Source organism: Chiloscyllium plagiosum, unplaced genomic scaffold, assembly GCF_037043375.1.
Source record: "Chiloscyllium plagiosum isolate Xiang-an unplaced genomic scaffold, Cpla_swu_hap1 HiC_scaffold_1, whole genome shotgun sequence".
In the NCBI taxonomy this organism is placed as follows: domain Eukaryota; kingdom Metazoa; phylum Chordata; class Chondrichthyes; order Orectolobiformes; family Hemiscylliidae; genus Chiloscyllium; species Chiloscyllium plagiosum.
This window is the reverse complement of record NW_028270139.1, coordinates 20,285,913-20,310,070: the sequence shown is the minus strand read 5'-3', so window position 1 is coordinate 20,310,070 and position 24,158 is coordinate 20,285,913. Positions and strand designations below refer to the sequence as shown.

General features: G+C 39.9%; 1 protein-coding gene across 2 annotated transcripts in view; it reads left to right on the top strand.

The window, feature by feature from the left end:
• Positions 1-24,158, top strand: part of afap1 (actin filament associated protein 1) — a 281,923-nt gene that overhangs the window by 195,119 nt on the left and 62,646 nt on the right. For both annotated transcript variants that reach the window (XM_043698382.2, XM_043698373.2), the window contains exons 8-10: positions 4,105-4,192; positions 22,954-23,103; positions 23,684-23,895. In XM_043698382.2, the coding sequence (XP_043554317.1) occupies positions 4,105-4,192; positions 22,954-23,103; positions 23,684-23,895 (450 nt within the window). The remainder of the gene's footprint in view (positions 1-4,104; positions 4,193-22,953; positions 23,104-23,683; positions 23,896-24,158) is intronic.

The following is a 24,158-nucleotide window of genomic DNA, read 5'->3' as shown; positions in this document are numbered from 1 at the left end:
ATTTCTTGTACCCTTTAATTTTCAGGTCCCAATCATTCTGTGAACATTTAGGCACTATACGTAAAAGTTCTTTGAGATATGGATTAATTCCAATAGATTGATATGAAGTTTATGTGCTGGTAATATTTAAGAGAATTTTTTTTTTTCCTGGGAAATGTTTATGCTAATTTTAAGAGGCATTATAAAAGATGCAGTTTATAAAATCAGGAGAGTTTGGGCGTTATCAGCAAGACTTTTGCAATGTTATTGCAGTCTAATTAGACGTCTCAAAAAAAAAAGATCATATCTGAGTTCAGATGTTCAAGTTCCTAAATAAAGGTTAAGAGTTTTTTTTAAAAAGTATATGACCCACTGTTTTTCATTTTTTAAAATGTAATTGAAAAGTATAGAAGTTATGATAAAGCAAATGTGATACATCCTTTTAACTGAGGCATAGATTGAAGATCAGGGATGTGATGCTGGAACTGCATAAAAAATGTTGATTAGGCTATCATGAGGATATTGTATGCAGTTCCGGAACTGCATTATAGGAGGGTGCAGAGGAGATTTTCCAGGATGTTGCCAGGGCTGGAGAGTTTTAGTTATAAAGAGAAATTGCATAGACTGGGGTTGTTTTCATTCAGAGTCTGAGAGCGGTCATGATTAAGATGTATAAAATAATGGGCATTGATAGGGTAGACAGGAATGAACTTTTTCCCTTCTTGGAGGAGTTCTGGGGCATAGATTTACCATAAGGGGCAGGAGATGATGGGTATCTGGAACTCTTTACATGTAAGGATTGTAGAGACAGAAACCCTCAACATTTAAGAAATACTTAGGTATACACTTGTGCTCCTGCCAAGGCTTACAAAGCTATGGGCCAAGCGATGGAAAAAGGAATTAGAATAATTAGGTGGTTGAGTCTATCTTTGTCAAAACCAATAAGGACTTTTTTTGTGCTGTAGAATTCGATGACATTATGTTCATCTTGTATGGATCCTTAAACAGCATTTCTAGTACTGAGAAGAGTTCTGGGCCCTAAGAAGGACACAGATTTTTAGAATCATTGAATCCCTACCGTGTGGAAAGAGGCCATTCAGCCCAACGTTTCTGCACCAACCCTCTGAAGAGCATCTCACCCAGACCCAACCCCCATATTCCCATAATGGCATATTTACTATGGCTAATCCACCTAGCCTGCACATCACTGACACTATGGGGCAATGTTTCTAGAGAAGGCTCACCAAAGATTCATGAAAATGACACCAGAACTGAGAAATTACATATATCAGGACAGATTGATCAGGGTGGTGCTCTTTTTTCAAGAAAAGAGAGAGGAGTGATTTGATAACGGTCATTAAGATTGTGAAAAGATTTGTAACAATGTTACAATCCAATAAGATAAGAGTAATAACAATCTTGACACAGTACTACAAGTGTTGTCTGTCTAAGGGTCGGTCCAAAATAAATTCTACAGCACACAAAAAGTCCCTTTGGCGCATTGAGTCTACCATGGTAAAAACAAACTACCCAGCTCTTCTAATCCCTTTTTCCATCACTTGGCTCATATCCTTGTAAACCTTGTCAGGGCAAGCGTATACCTAAGTACTTCTTATATGTTATTAGAATTTCTCCCTCTACACTGTTTACAGACAGTGAGTTCCAGATACCCACCACTCTGAATGAAAAAAACTTGCTTTCCAGAGTCATCAATACAATGTTGCATTTATAGCAGTTGGAAAGGGTTTCTAAAGTTGTTGTGGATAGATAAACCAAGAGTTTTCACTGCGAGTAGATTGATATAGGAATAGTAATCAGTTCTGTCCCACAGGGCTTCATGTTGAGACAGTTCATGCTGGAATAAATTTTTGTTTTTATCACCTAGAAATTAAATAGTGCCTGGACAAACCCAGAGGGGTCAACCTGTTTGGGAGGATCTTAAACAAGTTTGGAACTTTGCAATAATTTTATTTCATTGATTTAAATTGAGCAGATGACTGACTAAATTATGCATTATTAATGCCATTCAGAAGGGATCTGGACAAGCTCTTAGAAGGGGAGAGCATTTCCAATTATAAAGAGCTTGTCATGAGTTAGCTGAGATTAGAAGGATTTATAGGTTACAGCAGCATCCTGGAATTTTGCCTAAGGGAATGAGAGAGAAATATCCCAGTGTTTTGCTAAATTGATCTTTGAATTCATCTTTTTTGTTGGCTCTCCCAGGAGATTGTGTGATTAAAGGGGTGGGTCAGTGATTTTGTGTGTGGCTGGAGCATATCTGCATCAGGGAAGATTGATGGATGGGGGAACCTTCTCTGTTCTTTATTTTACACATATTGTAATTTCTTTTAAAATGTATATTTTGTTTTGATCTTGTCAGGCATGCATTAAAAGGAACACATCCCTCATCCATATCTCCAGTGGATAATATGAACAGTACTTGTGATTCCTATTATTTCTTCACACTTTGAGCTCATTTGGTGATTTCAGCTGGGTTGTCAAAGGGGATACTGTCAGGTATCCCTGAATGGAAAGCTGCAGTTTCATCAGCACCACTGGGAATTCATAAGTAGATAAATGTACTGCATAGCACTATCTAGGAAACTCCAGCTCTCAAAATACCTCCAGTATAAGCTAAATTGGAAGATTTGATTGGAAGGTGATGTGAATGCTAAATTAGTCTCCGTGTATCTGGTTTACAAATAGAAAATAAGATTAGAGGAGTTTTCTAATCTTATCTTTTAATCTAATCTTTATCTATTATCTCTGGTAGAAACTAAATAGATGTTTGTTGGAAATAAGGTTGCATTCTTCATTAGATCCTACCAAAGGAAGAAAAATGTTGGTCAAATTGTAGTCAGTGTAATCTGCTGAGAAAGAAAGCCATAGCATGTGTAAAGATTGCTACTTGAACTCAAAATCTGCACGATATATCCTTTAATAGTGTCCCAATAAACTCTTATCACTCCGGCTTCATGTCATGTACATTATATTATTACTACAAATTGTGCTGGCATGCAAGTAGACAGACAGAGAGCTGCATGGAATGCTAATAACCAACAGTCATTCTCATTTGAACTCCTGTTGAAGGGGAGCAGCTGGCTTTATTATACTGGAATACACAATGCCAGATCCTCGCCTTCCCTTGGGTATTTCTTTGTGAATGTTGGTGCTTTTATGTTAGTGATGTGAAATGGAATATAGAAATATAGAAATATAGGGATATAGAATTCTAGGCCAGGACTCTCATGACCCTGCCTTGGATTGCAGTCAGTGGTGCATTGGAATCAGAAAGAAGCATGCATACATGTTATATCAACTTTAGGTATGGACACATCGGGATACTAGGCCTGGATCCTAATATGGAAGAGGAGCAATTATTTTTGTAAAGGAAGCTAAGGTCATACTATTATATTGTGGGAAAGTGTCTAATTTTCATGGGATTCCGAGATAACCAGGGAATTCCGTTAACACTTCCAATCTGTTCCTGCCCAAACAACTGGTAAATTTAGCCTTCATTTTCCAATGGGTAGAGAGAAACTTGCCCCCCTTGGAGTTTCCTCTTTGGGCTGTGTTCAAAGAGGAGACTGGTCAGTCTGAACTTTTAAAATAAACCTTCAATTTTCTTTTTGAAGATCTCCACTTGCCTGGGCCCTTACTCTTTTTGACTGACCTCCCACCACCATTCTCCATCCACAGTTGTCCATTCTGTGTCTCATTACCTTTAGTCCTAAGCTGATTGAGTTGGAGAAATGGGAACATCTGGTGCAAAGCAGTTCTACCCTCAACCTGTCCCTTGATCTACTACCCACTTCCCAAAAGCCATCTCAGGCTGGAAGGGAAGTTCTGTCCTATCAAGGTCAACTCATAAAACACGAAAGCTCTGTGGCCCAATGCAATTAGGTATTTGCCATTTTTTGATGTGTTCTCAGGTGCTCCATTTCTGCAGTGATTTTAAAGCATCCACAGAAATTTGCTAGAAATACCAACTGGGAAAACACCTCCCAATCTATACTGTGCATAGGCACAAGAACAAATCATTCCCAAAGATTTCATTTGAAGGAAATCAGTAGAGTCTTTTCTTTGAGTGAAAATTGATTGATTGTATTTGATTCACTCTTGCAGAAATTATCTGCCGATAAGCCAAATTCAGATGGTGAAGGGCATTTGGAAAATGGTAACCATGTTGGAATAGCAGATAGTAAAGACCATGGTAAGTCCTTGTATATAATCACATTTCAGTAATGCTAATATTGTTAAGCTGCCATTGATTTTTTTCATCACTTTATATAATAGTCACTTTCTTCAACTCATGTTCTTTCTTTGTTTTGCATAAAGAAAAAAGGATGAATATCACAAATGTTCATGCTGTGATCAAATCAGTTACGTCTTAAATCAAATCACAAAATACTTTTTACTATTTCATTAAGCAAATGTTATTACATCACAACATTTTAATAAGGTTGAAATATTTCCTTTCATTTCGGGAAGTTCTTTCATTGTCTTTGGATTGGCTAAAATACTTATTCACTGGTTCTTGTCAAAGATGGATGACTAGCTTCTCATAAGGCAAATTGTTTAGCAGTTACGATAGGTAGCTGCCATGAATAGTGATGGCCAGGGCAGGGGGTATGATCAGTTAGCGAGTATTGAAAAGATTTGTAGCTCAGATTGAGGTTCTGGATGTAAATTTGCTTGCTGAGCTGGAAGGTTCATTTTCAGACGTTTCGTCACCATACTAGGTAACATCATCAGTGAGCCTCCAGTGAAGTACCGGTGTTAGTGACCTGCTGTCTGTGTGTTTAGGTTTCCTTGGGTTGATTATGTCATTTCATGTGTCGATGTCAGTTCCTGTGGTGATGTCATTTCCTGTTCTTTTTTCTCAGAGGGTGCTAAATGGCATCCAAGTCGATGTGTTTGTTGATAGAGTTCCGGTTGGAATGCTACCTTCTAAGGAATCCTCGTGCATGTTTCTGTTTGACTTGTCCTAGGATGGACGTGTTGTCCCAGTCGAAGTGTCTTCATCTGTATGTAAGGATATTAGTGAGAGTGTGTCATGTCTTTTTGTGGCTAGTTCAAGTTCCTGTATCCTGGTGGCTAGTTTTCTGCCTGTTTCTGCCAAATGTAGTGTTTGTTACAGTTCTTGCAAGGTATTTTGTAAATTTCATTAGTTTTGCTTGTTGGGATCTTTGAAGTTCATTAGCTGCTGTTTTAGTGTGTTGGTGGGTTTGTGGGCTACCATGATGCCAAGAGATCTGAGTAGTCTGGCAGTCATTTCCAAGATGTCTTTGATGTAGGGGAGAGTGGCTAGGGTTTCTGAATGGGTTTTGTCATCTTGTTTGGGTTTGTTACTGAGAAATCGATACATTGGGTACCCATTCATTTTGAATACACTGCATAGTTGAGTTTCCCCTCCTTTTCATAGATCGTCTGTGCCACAGTGTGTGGTGGCTCATTAAAATAATGTTCTAATGCTGCTTCATTTGTGGATGTTGGGATGATTGCTTCTGTAGTTTAGTATTTAGTCTATATGTGTTATTTTCCTGGTTTGAAGTTCCCCATTGGCTTTTTGCTCTATTGTGACATCTAGAAATGGCAGTTTGTTGTTGTTTTTCTCTTCTTTTTAGTGAATTTTGTGCCAATAAGGATATTATTGATGGTCTTGAAGGTTGATTGCCGGAAATGACTGCCAGACTACTCAGACCTCTTGTGGGTTACTCCTAGTAGCCCACAAACCCACCCGCACACTAATACAGCAGTTAATGAACTTGAAAAACCCCATACAGAGAACGAGCAAAACTAATGTCTGTTACAAAATACCTTGCAAGATCTGTAGCAAACACTACATTGGACAAACAGGCAGAAAATTGGCCACCAGGTTACACAACAGCAACTAGCCACAAAATGACATGACCCATTCTCACTAGTATCTTTACATACAGATGACGAAGGGCACCATGTTGACTTGGACAACACATCTATCCCAGGACAAGCAAACAGAGACATGCAAGAGAATTCCTAGAAGCATGGCATTCCAATCGGAACTCTTATCAACAAATACATGGACTTGGACCCCATTTGCTACCCTCTGAGAAAAGAAACAGGAAATGACATCATGCCCGGAAATGACATCTCTGACCCAAGAAAACCTAAACGCATAACTAGAAAGTGCTTCACAGGAGGTTCACTGATGATGTTACCTAGTATGGTGATGAAATGTCTGAAACTGAACTTTCCTGCTCAGCGAGCAAACTTACATACAGTATGATCAGTCTTGCATTATTTGCCTCATTTGACAGTTGTAAACATGATGACCCAGATATTCACCATTTGATTGTCTGCTTCTCCAGCTGCACTTTTTTTGACAGGGTGTTAAGCTGAGGAAGTTTATGGAGATTCGTCATTCCAACCCTTGTTTCCAGTTGCATACCATTACATTGTGGGAAATGCAGCAGAATTCAGTAATACCACTCAAAAGGCGTTTGACTGCCCTGTGTCATTTTACTCACTTGTCACTGGGTGAGATTCAAGTCAATGTTTTAATTTTAAATGATCATTTTTGGTCTGAAAGCTGTAGCAAGTTGAAGGGACAAGAGTCTTGCGTTCTTAATGTTCAAAGTAAGTTTGATTTAGAGTACCATTTACTTACTATGTGTGAAGGCATCAGGGTCTGAAGAGTGTTGCAGGGGTCTAATACTCACCAGATGCTAATCCCTTACATAGTAGATATCCATGTGGTGTTGGAATTGTATTTTTCCCTGGGAGGATTAGCAGGGACTGTTAGATGGAAGAGAAATTGAGAAACAGTTCAGGAGGGAAGGGCTCCTACCTATACTTAGCCTGTGTTTAAGTTCCTTCACCAGCACAGATATTTGGACCCTGCAGACTGGGCGAATGACGTGCATTTTGTTTTTTTACCGTTATTGTTTGTCCATGCTTTTTACTGTTTAAAAATTAGTTCCACTGCCTCATTTAAATTATTTTTGCTATTAAGAATTTCTTTTCCTCTAATCTAGTTCACGTCTTCTCTGCATCTGGAAATGTTTTTTCTTCCTTTTATTTATTTGCATTTCTTTCAGTTTTCAATTCTGAAAGTGGCTCCTAATTCAAATGTTTAACCTGCATTTCCTGTACAGAGGTAAACTGATCATTGCTGTATTCCCAGCAATGTTTGACTTTTTCAAATTTTTGATATTTGCAGCTTTATTTTATTTGATTAAAAATATTTTAATAATGTCCGGGCTACTAAAGTTTATATTTTTAAAGAAGCATGTTTTGAAAGAGAAGTTACCAACAGCACTGATTTCCCCAATGAAGCATGTGTTGAGGGTGGCCAAAATTCCACTTCTAATTATATTTTTTGTCAGAACAAGATATAGAAATTACCATGCTCCGTGGATTGCCATATGTATCCACTGGGGTAGAGACTGCAAGATTCCGGGCAGCATTTCCAAAATTGGAAACAAAATGCCAAATTTGTTGGTTAAGAAACAAAATAGCTGTTCTAACTCCATATGCTACAGCGTAGGAGGGAACTATTTGACCCCTTATGCCTGTGTTGAATTTTGAAATAATTTCATAATTAGTCCTACTTCCCTGCTATTTTATTATAGCTTTTTAAATGATTGATTGGTTATGTTGTTAAGGTATAGCAGTAGCTCAGCGTTGTTTGTTGAGGACTAAGTGGTCCTAAAGAGGCATAGTCATCTGAACATTCAGGTCTATTCTATGCTGGTTACTATTATGGAATTCTCATACTTGCAATACAAAAGGGCCCAATTTAGTGCATCTCTCTGTTACAAGATTGTCAATTGGCATTGTCGCCTTCAGTTCTAGTTCCTTGCTGTTCTCTATTTCCTTTTATGGGCTTCATTTTCAAACCTTGAATTGACTTGGTAATGATTTTTTTAATATCTGCCATAATAGCTTAAGGCATTCAATGCCTTCTTTTCTGAGATAAACTTCTAATTTGCTGCTTCAGTCATGATTGTCGTGATCTGGCCTCTTGTTACTGATTCTGCTGGAGATAGAAACTTCAGAAATATCAGTTTGCCTCCCATTTCAACCTTCAACCAAAAGAATGAAGATTGGTAGCAATCTAACCAATACCAATGAGAAAAACTTATGCAATAATGGCTACCCTATCCAGAGCCATTACTGCTATGCTTCTGCGCACCATTTTGCTTGATCATCTTCCAGTGAAATTATATTCTGGACTTCTCATCACCTCCTACAGGCATTGAGCATTTCCTGTGTCTCTGCCATTGATTGTGTCACGTCATTGACTTCTGGTCAACTTTGGAATCTGAGCTGTAAAATTCCTGATCAGTTCCACAAATATTGGCAAAAATCATTTTGTTTTGAGCTAATTGGTTTTAAAATCCTATGCTGTGGAAATTGTTGCTATTTTGTTTCAAATAGATTTGTTCACTAAATCTGACAAACTTAACAAAATGAAGATATGGGGTAAAAAGCTCTTTGTTTCCCTAATTTTTCAATAAGTATGTCTGTTGGACAAAATTTGTATATTTTGCTTTTTGTCTTCAATAGACTGGGGCTCATTCATTGTAAGCTAGAAATTTACCACAGTTGGGAACTACATTGCTGTTTATTTGGCAGCCTTCTATCTTGTAAGACAACAGTCAACTCTATTAAGCATCATCTGCTGGAACTTAGAAGCCCCACTTTAGTGTGGCAGTCCCTGCTACATTTCCTGCAAAGGAAGAAAGTGGACTGAGAAGGTGGACAGTTCACTGGCCTCTGTTCTCTCTGGGTCCTCTTCTTGGACAGCTGAGTTTTCATTTCTGTTTGTCTCTTGTAATGTTCTTCCAAAAGGTCAAACTCAGGGCCATGCCAATCAGCCATTGTCTCCCATTTGTCAGTGTCAAGGTCTGACAGCTTTTATACCTTGCTTGCAAGTGTCCTTGTAGTTGAAGTATGTTTATCCAAGAGGTTGTGCTCCAGTGAGCAGTCCACCACACAGAAGGACCAAGACAGTACAGACATCACTGGTATAGCAATGAATGAATAACAAGTTTAGCACTGCAGGGGACCCCTGAACTGGTAATTTTGTTCTGCGAAGACGTGCTAAGAATAAGTCTGAGACCAAGAAGTTTAAAACTGTTCAGCCTTTTCTCCTGCCTACCATATGTTGTCCGTGTCTCACATCTATGGAACTGTGCTGGTAGACTAGCACCTGAGTGTTCTTAGTCAAGTTACTAGTGTTCATATTAGTTTATTCAGCTTAGACATAACATATGCAGCTTTTGATGCATACATTGATTTCAGCATCAACTGATCAATTGATGGTGGTTATAGAATCATAGAATCCCCACAGTGCAGAAAGAGGCCATTCAGCCTGACAATTCTGCATGACCCTCCAAAGAGCATTCCAGACCTAGCCCTGCAATTCCCGTGGTTAATCCAACTATCCTGCATATCTCTACTCACTACAGACAACTTAGCATGGCCAATCCACCTAACCTCCACATCTTTGGACTGTGGGAGGAAACTTGAGCATCCTGTAGAAACCCATGCAAGCAGGAAGGAAACATGCAAATGCCACACAGAACAGTCAACGAAGGCTGGAATCTAATCCAGGTCCCTGGCACTGTGAGGCAGCAGTGCTCATCACTGAGCCACCATGCTGATTGTGGAATATAGGTATGTGAAACTGCCAACAACCTCCACTGCCATATTTTCAGTGCTGCTATTGGCAGTATTACAACATCCTGGACCTTGACATTTTTCTTCCTCATTTTGGCAGTCAAACTAAGTTTTTACAGGTGAGAGAAGGTATTCCATGGTATGAAATGCTAATGTGGTATTATCTGCATAGAGCTAGCCTCCAGTGAGGACTTAGTATACCTTTGTCTTGGATCTGAGACAGATATGGCTGAGCACTAGTGAATATTCTTTCATGATACTCAGTAGCAAGATCTTGTGATATTTGCTGCAATCACCGAGGTTACCTTTTATTCTTTTTATAGGGTCAGATTCTTTGCATCTCATGTATCCTGGGGCAGTGCCTGAACCCTCCCAGAGAAGGACGTTTGTGCAGATGTTGCAGGTGCCAGTCTCCTGTGATGATGACTTCAGGCAATATAACATCAGCAGCTGGACCTTTGCTCATGGCTTTAGTAACCTCCTCCACTATGGGTTCCATACACAGCTGTGCCATGATGGTCAGATTTTCTATGGTGTCTAGAGTTTCCTCCGTTGCAGTGTCTGCCCTACAGTATAGCTCAGGATAGAGTTCCACCCATCTCTATCATACTGTTTTAAGCTGTTTGAGATGACCTGACCTGCCCTGCCTGTTTTCACTGGAACTGTTCTCCTTGTGGATGGACCTGTTGATACCTTCATATTTCCCCCTAGCATTGTTATCAAAGGACATCTGGATATTCTGGCAAGGTTGTGAGCAGTAGTTGCTGGCAAATTGCCTACCTGTCTGCTGCACTGACTTTTAGCAGTTCTTCATGCAGTCAAAATCTTTCTGCTTGGACCTTTCTAATGCAAGCCGATTACTTGGCTTCAATGACTAATCCCATCACAGTGATATCAGCCTCTAACCAGTCAGCATTTTTCTGTTTTTGCTTCCTATGAGCTGCAAGAATGTGTTTGGTTAATGATGATATAGACATAGCATTTCTGCTTTGGATGAAGAAACTTCAAGAGTTGTACCCTAACCCTGATATGCAAGTGAGTGATCTGTATCACAGTCAGCATGTATTGAGAATGCTCGTGGTGATTAGTTCCAATCAGTGCCATTGCACTTGTCTTGGATGTCTGCAGGATAACTTGTGTCATTGTTTGTCCTGAAATAAGATAATCATTATATTAGACATATCGTGGCAACCAAGCTTAAGTAGTCTCTGCCCATTTTCATTTATCTTTCTCAGATCATGATGTCCAAGGCAAGAAGGCCATGTCTCATGAGCTGTGCCTACTCTTCAGTTGGAATCCCCCAGGAGATAAAGGTCTTCTAACATGGGGATTCTCCTGCCAGCAGTGTCAAGCTCCTCTGAACTGGCCTTTTGCCTCTGTAGTAGAGCATGACGTTGAAACATCAACACACGCTAATTTAAGAGATCCTGGTTGTGTTGAGCTGCAAGGAGAGACAATACAAATGATCTGAGTTTATGGCCTGCTTACTTGTTGAATTCACTGGACATCAGACCACATCATACAATTAGACTGATGCTGCACAAGCTGTTCAATTAAAAAGTAGAGAAATGTGGCTTATTGACTGACAGCAATTTTATGAATTTATCTGTCTTTAATTCTACCATAACATTTAAGAAAAAAAAATTATAAAAATGTTTGCTTATCCTGCTCCATTTTTTTTAAAAAACAACAATTGAAAAGTGCTTTGATCCTAAGCTTGCAGTTAGAAATTATAATCAAGCAGAGTATTAAAATACCAGCAGAAGCAGTTGTTTATATTTCATTTTTGATGGTATGGAATATGGAAGTTGACTTGAATATCGTGAATGATAATGGAGACACAGAGAGGTCATGCGGTAGAGGGTGTGTTTTTGGTAGATGGAAGGAGATGTCACCAAATGCTTTGAGACCAGTTAAATGCCCCAGTTATGGGCTTAATTATTTAAATTTATTGTCCATCGCCTTGCAGTAGGTTGCTGATCTTAATTCTTGCCTCTAACAGGGTAACATCTCCAGCTCAGATTGCACTGGGGACCTGTCTCAAACTCCTATTTTTGCAATCCTCCAGTCACCAAGCCCAACACCAATTCAGGAAATTTCTGCCTTATCATCAAAACTCAAAGAGCCAGGCTGTGAAGGAAGAACACTAGGGCCTAGTCTTTGTGCACCTAAGCTTTTACTTACGGAGTGAGAGAATTATATTTCATACCACTCTTAATCAACAACCACATTTTGGTCAGCTCTTATATATGTAAAAGAATTTTAAAATTGACCTATTCAAACATGATTCTGTGGCCATCATATTCTGAATTGGGTCTTAAACCCTACCTTCTGGCCGAGAGGTAGGGACACTATGACTGCAGCACAGGATTCCCTAAAACTCCTTTGTATGTCATTTTTACAAAACAGTATTTTTACCAAGAGCAGGCAGATACAACTAGTTTAGTTTGGCAATTATGTTTGGTTGGATCATAGGGTATATTTCTGTGCTGTGTGACTCTATGAATCTGTATGGCATAGCTATTTTAATGAATCAGTTCAAACAATTTATGAAATATCTCTAGGGCAGATGGAACACTTTCCAGCCCAGAAATAAGGCCATGACTAATGTACCATAAGAGCCTGCTTTCCTTTGTATTTGATATTTTCTAATTAACCTAGTCAAACATATTATGATCCACCTCTGGAACAGGTGGGACTTGAATCCATGCCTCCTGGCCAAAGGCAGGGACACGAGCATTGCACCACAACAGCCTCTAAAATAGATGCTTTTCTATTGATATATCTGCTTGGTTATGTGCCTACGTTATGGTGAGGGTTCAAAGTGTCAACAACTGGTGATATGATAAATCCACCCTGTAGAACTACTCTAGATATCAAAGATGTTATCACAGACTTCTGAAGCAGGTAGGACTTGAACCCAGGTGTCCTGGTTCAGAGGTAGGAACATTACCATTTCACCACAAGAAGCAATAAGATATTTTTAAGATATTTAGAATAGTACAGCACAGTATAGGCCCTTTGGCTCTCAATGTTTGTCAACCTTTTATCGTATTCTAAGAACAAGCTAACCTACATACCCTTCAGTTTACTATCATACATGTGCCTAACCAAGAGTTGCTTAAATGTCCCTAATGTATCTGACTTTACTACCAATGCTGGCAGTGCATTCCATGCTACCACTACTCTATGACATCACCCCTAAACCTTCCTCCAATCACCTTAAAATTATGCTCCCTCGTGATAGCTATTTCCACTCTTGGAAGAAGTCTCTGGCTATCCATTCTATCTGTGCCTCTCATCATCTTGTACACCTCTATCAAGTAACCTCCTCTCCTTCGCTCTAATGAGAAAAGCCCTAGCTCCCTCAACCTTTCTTCATAAGATATGGCCTCCAGTCCAGGCAACATCCTGGTAAATCTTCTCTGCATCCTCTCTAAAGCTTCCACATCCTTGCTATAATGATGCAACAGAAATGAACACAACATTCCAAGTATGGTCTAACCAGGGCATTATAGAGCTGCAGCATAATCACATGGCTCTTAAATTGAATCCCCCTGCTAATGAAAGCCAACACACCATACCCCTTCTTAAAAACCCTATCAACTAGGATGACAACTTTGAGGGATCTAAGGAGGTGGAGCCCATGATCCCTCTGTTTCGGCTCACTGCTAAGAATCCTGCCTTTAACCCTGTATTCAGCATGCAAATTCAACCTTCCAAAATGAATCACTTCACACTTTTCCAGGGTGAACTCCTTCTATCACTTCTCAGTCCAGTTCTGCATCCTGTCAATGTCCATTGCAACCTACAACTCCCCCAACCTTCTTGTCATCAGCAAGCTTACGAACCAACCAACCACTTCCTCATCTAAGTCATTTATAAAAACCACAAAGGAGCAGAGGTCACAGAGCAGATCCCTGCAGAACACCATTGGTCACTGAGCTTCAGGCTGAATACTTTCCATCTAGTACCACTCACTGTCTTCTAAGGGCCAGCCAATTCTGTATCCAGACAGCCAAATTTCCCTATATCTCATGCCTCCTTACTTTCTGAATGAGCTTACCATGGCTAACATTATCAAACACCTTGCTAAAATCCATGTACACTACTTGCACTGCTCTACCTTCATCACTGTGTTTTGTCACATCCTCAAAGAATTTAATATGGTTTGTGAGGCATAACCTGCCCCTCACAAAGCCATGCTGACCATATGTAATCATACTATTGTTTTCCAAATTATCATAAATCCAGTCTCTCAGAATCCTCTCCAATAATTTCCCCACCACAGATGTAAGACTGACTGGTCTGTAATTCCCAGGGTTATCCCTATTCTCTTTCTTGAACAAGAGAATAACATTTGCCCTCCAATGATTTGATACTATTCCAGTGGACAATAAGACACAAATATCATCGCCAAAGGTGAGCAATCTCTTCTCTTGCTTCCCATAGTAAGGTTGGTTATAGCCCGTCTAGCCCAGGAAACTTATCTATCCTTTTCAAATTTTCCAGCATATCCTACTTTGTAACATCAACCTGCTGAAGCATATAAGCTTGTTTCATGCTTTCCTTACAAATATCACGGACTCTCACTGGTGAATACTGAAGCAAAGTATTCATTTCGGATCTCCCTTACAGCTTTTGACTCCAGGCACAAGTTCCCTTCACTATCCCTGATCAACCCTACCTTTACTCTGGTTAACCTCTTCTTCCTCACATTAGTGTGGAACGCCTTAGGGTTTTCCTTAATCCTACCTGGCAAGGCTTTTTCATGCCCCCTTCTAGCTCTCCTAAGACCATTCTTCAGTTCCTTCCTGACTACCTTGGAATCCTCTACAGCCTTGCTTCCTCAACCTTAACTAAGCTTCCTTCTTCCTTCCACATCTCTTGTCATCCAAGATTCCTTCACCCTAACATCCCTTCCTTGCCTCAGTGCGACAGGCCTGTCCAGCACTCTCAGTAAGTGCTCACAAAACAATCTTTATATTTCTGTCATGAATTTCTCTGAGAATATCTGTTCCCAATTTATGATCAACAGTTCCTGCCTAATAGCATTGTAATTCCCCCTCCCCCAATTAAATACTTTCCCATACCATCTGCTTCTAACCCTCTCCATGACTATATTAAAAGTCAGGGAGTTGTGATCACTATTCAGCCCATTCAGAGATGCTGTCACACACCTCTGCAGCAGACAGACCTAAGCCTTTTGGTCCAGAGGTGAGGACACTGCCACTGCACTTCAGGAGCCCCATAAGTTTCTGTTTGAAGATAGTTCTACTCAACATATTCAGATATGTTATTACATGCCTTTGGAGTAGGTGTGACTTGAATCTGGGTCTCCTGGCCCAGAGATAGAATCTATGCCACGAGAGTCCTTTATCCTTTGTATACAAGGTACAGTTATTTTGAGATTGTGCCCTCAGGCCCCAGACTTTGCCAGAAGGGGAACCAACCCTTTCCATATCTACCTTGTCAAATCCCCTAAGAATGTTGTATATTTCAATTAGGTCACCTCTCATCCTTCTATATTGCATCAAATACAGGCCCAGATACTCAATCTCTACCTCAGGAAACAGTCCCTCCATATATGGTATCAGCTAAGCAAACCTTCTCTGGAATTCTTCCAATGCCAGCATATCTTTCCATTGATAAGGGGCTCAAAACTGTTCAGTGTTCAGCTGTGGTCTGACTAGTACCTTAGACAGTTTCAGCAAAGGCTCTCTACTTTTATATTCCATTCCTTTTGAAATAAAAGCCAATATTCAACTTGCCTTCCATATTCACTGGCGGGCTTGAATCTTAGTTTCTTTTGTGATTCATGCATGAGGAGTCTCAGATCTCATTTCTGTAACTTTCTGCAGTGTTTCTCCATTTAAAAAAACATTCAGCTCCTCTATTCTTTCTGCCAAACTGCAAAACCACTCAAGAAGCAGGAGAAAGAAATGTGCTTCTTCCAAGTCTAACACGCTACTTTTAAACTATGTTATTCTTAATGCCTCCCTCTCCATTCTCTCCCAACCAATTTTGGGTCTGGCCTTATGAAGCAGCCTTCCTCTTCAGCTTGCCTCCTGCTTGTCTCTCAGCCTGGCTCTAAGCAGAAAACTGACAGGAAAAGAAATTGAAGGAGCCCTGCAGTTTAAAAGATGCAGGGAAGCGACTTCTCCCAAGTTTCCTGACCTCAAACCTACCCCACCTCCCACCCACCCCCTACATTGTGCAGAATGTGTTTCCAGGCCAAATTGAATTTCTTTGGTGTTTGTGGGAGAGGTTGTTTATCTTGGCATTACAAATAATGTTTGTAATTTCATGACTAAATGTGAACTGTAAGTGCATGTGTAGTTTGCAATCAATCAATGCAGAATTTCCTTTTTTTTATATAGGCTAATCTGTGTTCCTATAGATGAGAACAGCTTCTGACTCTCTCTGAGTAAGGGATGTGAAACTTTTTACAAACTGTGCCCCTCAAAAATAGTAGTTAGACATTTATATGTCATAGTGCTCAGGGCAACAACCAGCTTATTCCTTTGCCATCTTGATGACTCTTCAGGTAACACTTATAGAACATAGAACATAGAAGAATACAGTGCAGTACAGGCCCTTCGGCCCTCGATGTTGCGCCGATCCAAGCCCACCTAACCTACACTAGCCCACTATCCTTCATATGCCTATCCAATGCCCGCTTAAATGCCCATAATGAGGGAGAGTCCACCACTGCTACTGGCAGGGCATTCCATGAACTCACGACTCGCTGAGTAAAGAACCTACCCCTAACATCTGTCCTATACCAACCCCCCCTTAATTTAAAGCTATGCCCCCTTGTAATAGCTGACTCCATACGTGGAAAAAGATTCTCACTGTCGACCCTATCTAAACCCCTAATCATCTTGTACACCTCTATCAAGTCACCCCTAAACCTTCTTTTCTCCAATGAAAACAACCCCAAGTGCCTCAGCCTTTCCACATACGATCTTTCTACCATAACCAGGCAACATCCTGGTAAACCTCCTCTGCACCCGTTCCAGTGCCTCCACATCCTTCCTATAATATGGCGACCAAAACTGCGCACAATACTCCAGATGCGGCCGCACCAGAGTCTTATACAACTGCAACATGACCTCAGTACTCCGGAACTCAATTCCTCTACCAATAAAAGCCAGTACGCCATATGCCTTCTTCACCGCACTATTTACCTGGGTGGCAACTTTCAGAGATCTGTGTACATGGACACCAAGATCCCTCTGCTCATCCACACTACCAAGTATCCGACCATTAGCCCAGTACCCCATCTTTTTATTACTCTTACCAAAGTGAATCACCTCACACTTAGCTACATTGAACTCCATTTGCCACCTTTCTGCCCAGTTCTGCAGCTTATCTATATCCCGCTGTAACCTGCCATATCCTTCCTCACTGTCTACAACTCCTCCGACTTTCGTATCATCCGCAAACTTGCTCACCCAACCTTCTAACCCCTCCTCCAGGTCATTTATAAAAATGACAAACAGCAATGGTCCCAAAACAGATCCTTGCGGAACACCACTAGTGACGGCACTCCAAGATGAACCTTTGCCATCAACTACTACCCTCTGTCTTCTTCCAGCCAGCCAACTCCTAATCCAAACCTCCAACTCACCCTCAATGCCATACCTCCGTATTTTTTGCAGTAGTCTACCATGGGGAACCTTATCAAACGCCTTACTAAAATCCATATACACCACATCTACCGCTTTCCCCTCGTCCACCTCCTTAGTCACCTTCTCAAAGAATTCAATAAGGTTTGTGAGGCACGACCTGCCCTTCACAAAACCATGCTGACTATCCTTGATCACATTATTCCTATCCAGATGTTCATAAATCCTATCCCTTACAATTCTCTCTAAGACTTTGCCCACAACAGAAGTGAGACTCACCGGCCTATAGTTACTAGGGTTATCCCTACTCCCCTTCTTGAACAAGGGAACCACATTTGCTAGCCTCCAGTCTTCTGGCACTACTCCTGTAGACAACGAGGACATAAAAATCAAGGCCAATGGCTCTGCAATCTCCTTCCTTGCTTCCCAGAGAATCCTAGGATAAATGCCATCAGGCCCAGGGGACTTATCTATTTTCACCCTTTCCAGAATTTCAAACACCTCTTCTCTACATACCTCAAAGCCATCCATTCTACTTAATTGTGACTCAGTACTCGCATTGACAACAATGTCCTGTTCCTGATTGAATACGTACGAAAAGTATTCATTCAGTGTCTCCCCAATCTCTTCAGCCTCCACACGCAACTTCCCACTACTATCCTTGACTGGACCTATTCCTATCCTAGTCATTCTTTTATTCCTGACATACCTATAGAAAGCCTTAGTGTTTTCCCTAATCCTACCAACTAAGGACCTTTCATGTCCCCTCCTTGCTGCTCTTAGCTCTCTCTTCAGGTCCTTCCTGGCTACCTTATAACTCTCAATCGCCTCAATTGAACCTTCACGCCTCATATTTACATAGGCCGCCCTCTTCCATTTAACAAGGGATTCCAATTCCTTATAAACCACGGCTCCCTCACACGACCCTTTCCTCCCTGCCTGATGGGTACATACTTATCAAGGACACTCAATAGTTGCTCCTTGAACAAGGTCCACATATCAATTACGCCCTTGCCTTGAAGCTTACTTTTCCAAGCCACACATCCTAAGTCATGCCTCACCGCATCATAATTTCCCTGCCCCCAGCTATAACTCTTGCCCTGTAGTGCACATTTATCCCTCTCCATCACTAGAGTAAAAGTCACCGAATTGTGGTCACTGTCCCCAAAGTGCTCGCCTACCTCTAATTCTAACACCTGGCCTGGTTCATTACCCAGAACCAAATCCAGTATGGCCTCACCTCTTGTTGGCCTATCTACATATTGTGTCAGGAAACCCTCCTGCACACATTGGACAAACACTGACCCATCTAACGAACTTGAGCTATATATAGCTTTCCAATCAATATCAGGAAAGTTAAAGTCCCCCATAACAACCACCCTATTACTTTCACTCTTCTCTTGAATCATCCTCGCAATCCTTTCTTCTACATTTCTAGGACTATTAGGAGGCCTGTAAAAAAACTCCTAACAGGGTGAGCTCACCTTTCCTATTCCTAACCTCAGCCCAAACTACCTCAGATGGCGAGTCTTCATCCATCGTCCTTTCCACAGCTGTAATACTATCTTTGACAAGCAATGCCACACCTCCCCCTCTTTTACCCCCACCTCTGACCCTACTAAAACATTTAAACCCTGGAACCTGCAACAGCCAATCCTGTCCCTGTTCTACCCATGTCTCCGTAATAGCCACAACATCGAAGTCCCAGGTACCAACCCACGCTGCAAGTTCACCTACCTTATTTCGTATACTTCTTGCATTGAAGTATACACACTTCAAGCCACTTTCCTGTTTATAGGCACCCTCCTTTGAAATTGATGCCATGTTCCTAACCTCCCTACACTCCAGGTCCTGCACCCTAAAGCTACAGTCTGGGTTCCCATGCCCCGGCAGAGTTAGTTTAAACCACCCCCAAGAGCACTAGCAAACCTCCCACCAAGGATACTGGTGCCCCTCAGGTTCAGGTGCAGACCATCCTGTTTATCGAGGTCCCACCTTCCCCAGAAAGAACCCCAGTTATCCAAATACCGGAATCCCTCCCTCCTGCACCATCCCTGTAGCCACGCATTTAACTGTTCTCTCTCCCTATTCCTTGCAACAGCTTTATCACTGGTTTTCATCTGTTTGGCCCAATGCTGATGTGAGACTTGGCAGTATCCCAAAACAATATAGATGAAATGGCCTGTTTCCATACTGTAAGGAATCTGTGGATGGTGAGTTGATAAGGATGTCTATGGAGCTTCTCACCCAGCATCTAGTTGCTGAGGTGGTGGTAAAGTACCTCTTTTGGGCCAACTTGCACAATTATTTGCCCTCCTCACCACTCCTTAAGGGAGGGAATAATTGCACCCTCTTTCTGCACTACCAGACCTATTTTGTTTCTCATACATTTGCTGCTTTTACTCCATTTTCGAGTTTTTGATTGTCAAATGGGAGAAACTATTCCCTTTCACACACTCCACGACTAAAATATTGCTTTCCTCCCAGAAGTGTATTTTTTTGTTAAGGCACTGATCAGTGCTTGAGTGGCTTAGTTGGAATAATGGGTCTTTCAAATTAGACGCTGAGACATTTTTGCGTAAATATTTTGGAATTGATAACTGCGGTCCTAAACATTTGACATTCTTATTGGTTAAGTAGTTTTTTTTTTAGCTAAATGACAGTAAGAGTGTAGTCCAATTCTGGATCAGTTGGTTCAAGTCTCAACCTGAAAGCTGGTTTCAACATGCTCCTGAACTCTCAATGTGTGTTGACATATACTGTAACTGAAGTGATGAAGGATTATAGCATTATCAAAGGTATCATGCTTTGGTTCAGATTTTAAATCAATATCTCATCTACATTTTCAGTTAGGCATAAAATATTTGAAATTGACGAGGAAATTTTGTCAGTTTTGCAATCATTATTTGCTCAGTCACTGCTGCCTTTCAAAAACAATCAACTCTGTTGCTTGCAGCATGCCATCACATTCACTTACATAGTAACAGTGCTTGCATTTCACAATTGCTCGCCATTTAAGAATGCAGCCATTGGAAATCAGAATGAAAATGCAATCGGATCAGAAAGTATGAATAAGGTTTTAAAAAACCGTTGCAAAGATTTTGAGTGCATGAAGTTTATCAATAGCAATTCATTGCTTCAGGCACTTTTGAATATCCTAAAGATATATTTAGATCCTTAATGCATCAGTTTATTACATGCACTTTTTAATTCCTTGTAACAAAATAATCTTCTCTGGATTTTTATATCTCTAAACTGAATTTTATTAGCAGAATTAGTATGAGTCGAATTGAACAATGAAAAATAAAACTGGCTTTATTTAGTTCCGTTTAAACCAACATGCTTAATATAAGCAACATTTGATGTGAAGTATTCCACTCATACCATTTATATATGTTTATTAATTGATTGTGAATAAATATGCTGCATGATTATATTTTTTGTTGAAAAATTGGTGCACCTGAGAGAAATTTGCATTATTTTAGGAGATTAGAACTATTTGAAGAGTAAAAGTTCTAAATTTATCTATCCTGTGGTATGTATTAACTTGGCACCTGCTGAAATTACAATGAAAGTCTCTCATTCTCAACCTCTCCCCTTGCTTGAGGTGTGGTGACCCTCAGGTTAAACCAACCCTCTCTCTCTCTCTCTCTCTCTCTGTGACTGAGAGCAGCCCTATGGTCTGGTAAGGCAATGACAATCTTGCCTTTATTTCAATTAATTCAGCAGACACTTAATGTTCTTTTGCATTTGCATCACTGTTGTTTTACGTTTAGATCAGTTACATTTTTGCCAAAATAAAATTGCTTTAAGGTTTTTCAGAATAAATTTTTAAATATTTCCTAAACAGACATTGAGTCGTTCTTGTAGCCTGTGTTTATTTCTGTATCAAAAGGGACATCCACACTGTGGGTTTGGGTTCCTCATTTGAAATATGATGTGTTTCAATCTTGAGCTGACTACCGCTCACAGGTGCTAGAGTACCAAAACCTTTTCAGACTCTGAAGATCCAGATTTTCACCATTGAGGTGGGCGGCTTAAGTAGGAAACTTTCAAATGCCTTTCCCACTTCTGCTGCTCTCAGCTTTGATGGGGGCTTTAAATTCCCAAAGATTTTGTACTGAATTCCAAACAGTTTCTAAAATAAAACAAATCAACTCTTACAGAAAGCAGTGTACAGCATCTAAATGTACAAAAGTTAATTTGTTGCTCATGCCACATGTAAGTCTATTGATCAGTCTGATAGATAACACTGAAGGTAGCCTTGGCAGTATGCATTAATCAGATCCAGTACATTAGGCTTTCCTCTTTTGAGTTAAGTCAGTTGAGTCAAGTTACTAATGTTGTACAAAGCTATACAAGAATCCAGGATTCGAGATCTAATTTCCTAACAACCGAAGCAAAACACACACTGTCAGTATTGAAACCTACAAACGCTGCAGGATAGAATAGCCGAAAGGAAAAAGATGAGATGGACTTTTAAAGTAATTTTGTGTGTTACGGTGGTGCTATTGCATTCTCAATTTTGTACATATAGCTAGCTTTGAGTGTAATGTAAAACTGCTTGGATTCACTAAAAGCAGCTGTTTAAAAGACGTTTCTTTTGTCTGAACTGTAGTAGCTTTATGTTCAGTATGCAGATGGCAACTCATCCACCTTACAGGGAACCAGCAGCACTTTAATAAAATAAAACTTGCATTTACATAGCACCTTGCACAATATCAACACTTTACAGTTAATAAAGTGTTTGATGTGTAATCATCTTTGTAACATAAGAAATGAGGCAATCAATTTGTAATGCTACAAATAGGAATGAAATAAATTACTATACTGTCTGCTCATGTTGATTAAGGCAGAAATTCTTCAATACGAATCTTTAAATGATTATTCAACTGTGTCCACATTCTGAACAGCTTTTGCAACAGGTTATCAGTCAGAGTGTAAGGTCAGCTCTTTGGAAATGTCTTTTTTTTTAATGTAGATGGTAAGATGAGAGCCCATAAAGACTCTCAAATCATTTGGTATTATAAAAGAATTTTAATTACAATTTTCACCTACCTCAAGAGTTTGGGATAGACAAGAGATTGAGAATTTTTATACTGACCATTCAATACAAGGTTTAATTGATATACTGTTTCTAAAGTTCATTACAATAGTATGTAACAGTTTTCATGATGAGAAATAGCAGCATATCCTTAACATCTGCATGCAACAATTATCAAAGATTTTTAACAATATTGTGCTAATATAATAATTTTAATAGAATATGATAATTCAATAGCTGATCAACATTAAAAATTAAAACATCTGGATGAGCAGAAAAATTTGCTGCAAGCATGTTTGAAACAATCATTATGGATATGTTTGGACGATAGAGACAAACAGTCACCTCTTGTACATCTCCTTTTGATCATAGCAGCTGAATTGATATTTGTTCATTTTATTGGCAAAGTTATGAATGAATGGATTGATTACAAAATGAAGATTGTGATGAGCCTGTTTCAAGTGAGGGGGAGTAGAACGTACAGCTGTCCAAATTGAAGGATACCATATCATAAATTGTGGTGACAAGAATATTGAATAGTTTGGCACAGCCCATAGCTTGCAATGTGAACCACATGTACTATCTTGATAATAATATCCTCCTGCTGCAATCTGAATTTGCTTTATCAAACAGGAAAAGGAAAGAAAAATGCAAAGACTGAGCCAAAAGGGGCTGTGAGCAAGGTCACTGGAAAGAAAATTACCAGGATCATTGGTCTGGGTAAAAAGAAGCCGTCCACGGATGAACAGACCTCCTCTGCTGAGGAAGACATCCCTACCTGTGGTATGTTTTGTACTGCCCTTTGCAGAAAGCAGGTTTGTTGGCTTCAGGGCTTCAAAAACTGGACCTAACATATTTTTATGTTTAAATATTTCCATTCCTTTTAACAATGAATTTATGGACTGTTTTCAACATCATTGGGCTGTCCTGATAATTCAGCAAAGTTTAGGCAACTGATCAGGAGAACCCCTAGAGAAATACAAACCCTGTATGTTCATGGAAATCATTAATATAAATTGCTCACTTTGGCAGAGGAAGGTTGAACTGTTTTATTTTCCATTGTACCGCCCATTGTAAGTGTGCTGTCATTCATAATATACTGCAGATTAACAATGACCAAGTGCTCCAAATAGATTTGGTCACATACCAATTAGTTAATTTTAAAATGCATGCTATTGATGAACAATATATGCAGTGTTACAGAAAAACTCACACTTAGGAAAGCTTGCTGATGGGGCTTATTTTCATTTGTGGTGTTACAAGTGCTTTGAAAATGAGTGGATTGGAATGGTTGTGTCTGAGTTAAAAGTTGTGTTGTGTGCATAGAGGATGAGCAATCTACCTGCTGCCCTCATTTTTCCAGGCTATCTGAATGTGTTATCTAACAATCGATGGAGGGAACGCTGGTGCAGAGTGAGAGAAAACAAACTAATCCTCCACAAAGATAGAACTGACCTGAAACTTCAAATGGCTTCTATTCCACTACGCGGATGTGAACTCATTCCAGGCCTGGATTCCAAACATCCACTGGCATTCCGTTTGCTTAAGAATGGACAAGAAGTTGCAGTTTTAGAGGTGCAGTATTGCTACATTTATTGAACTGAAAACATTGGTATTGTTTTTCTCGGTGTTCATTATTATTATTTCAATAACAATCAAGCACATTGTGAAAAGTTCTTCTGTCCTTGATTTTATGATCATAATAACAACATTTATGTTAAAAGGTAGTATTTATGCATTTTAATATAATGTCCTTAGGTGTAAATTCGTAGCAGCCTTATATAGACAATATGTGAGTTACTCAAGAAGTATCAGAATTAAAAATCACACAACACCAG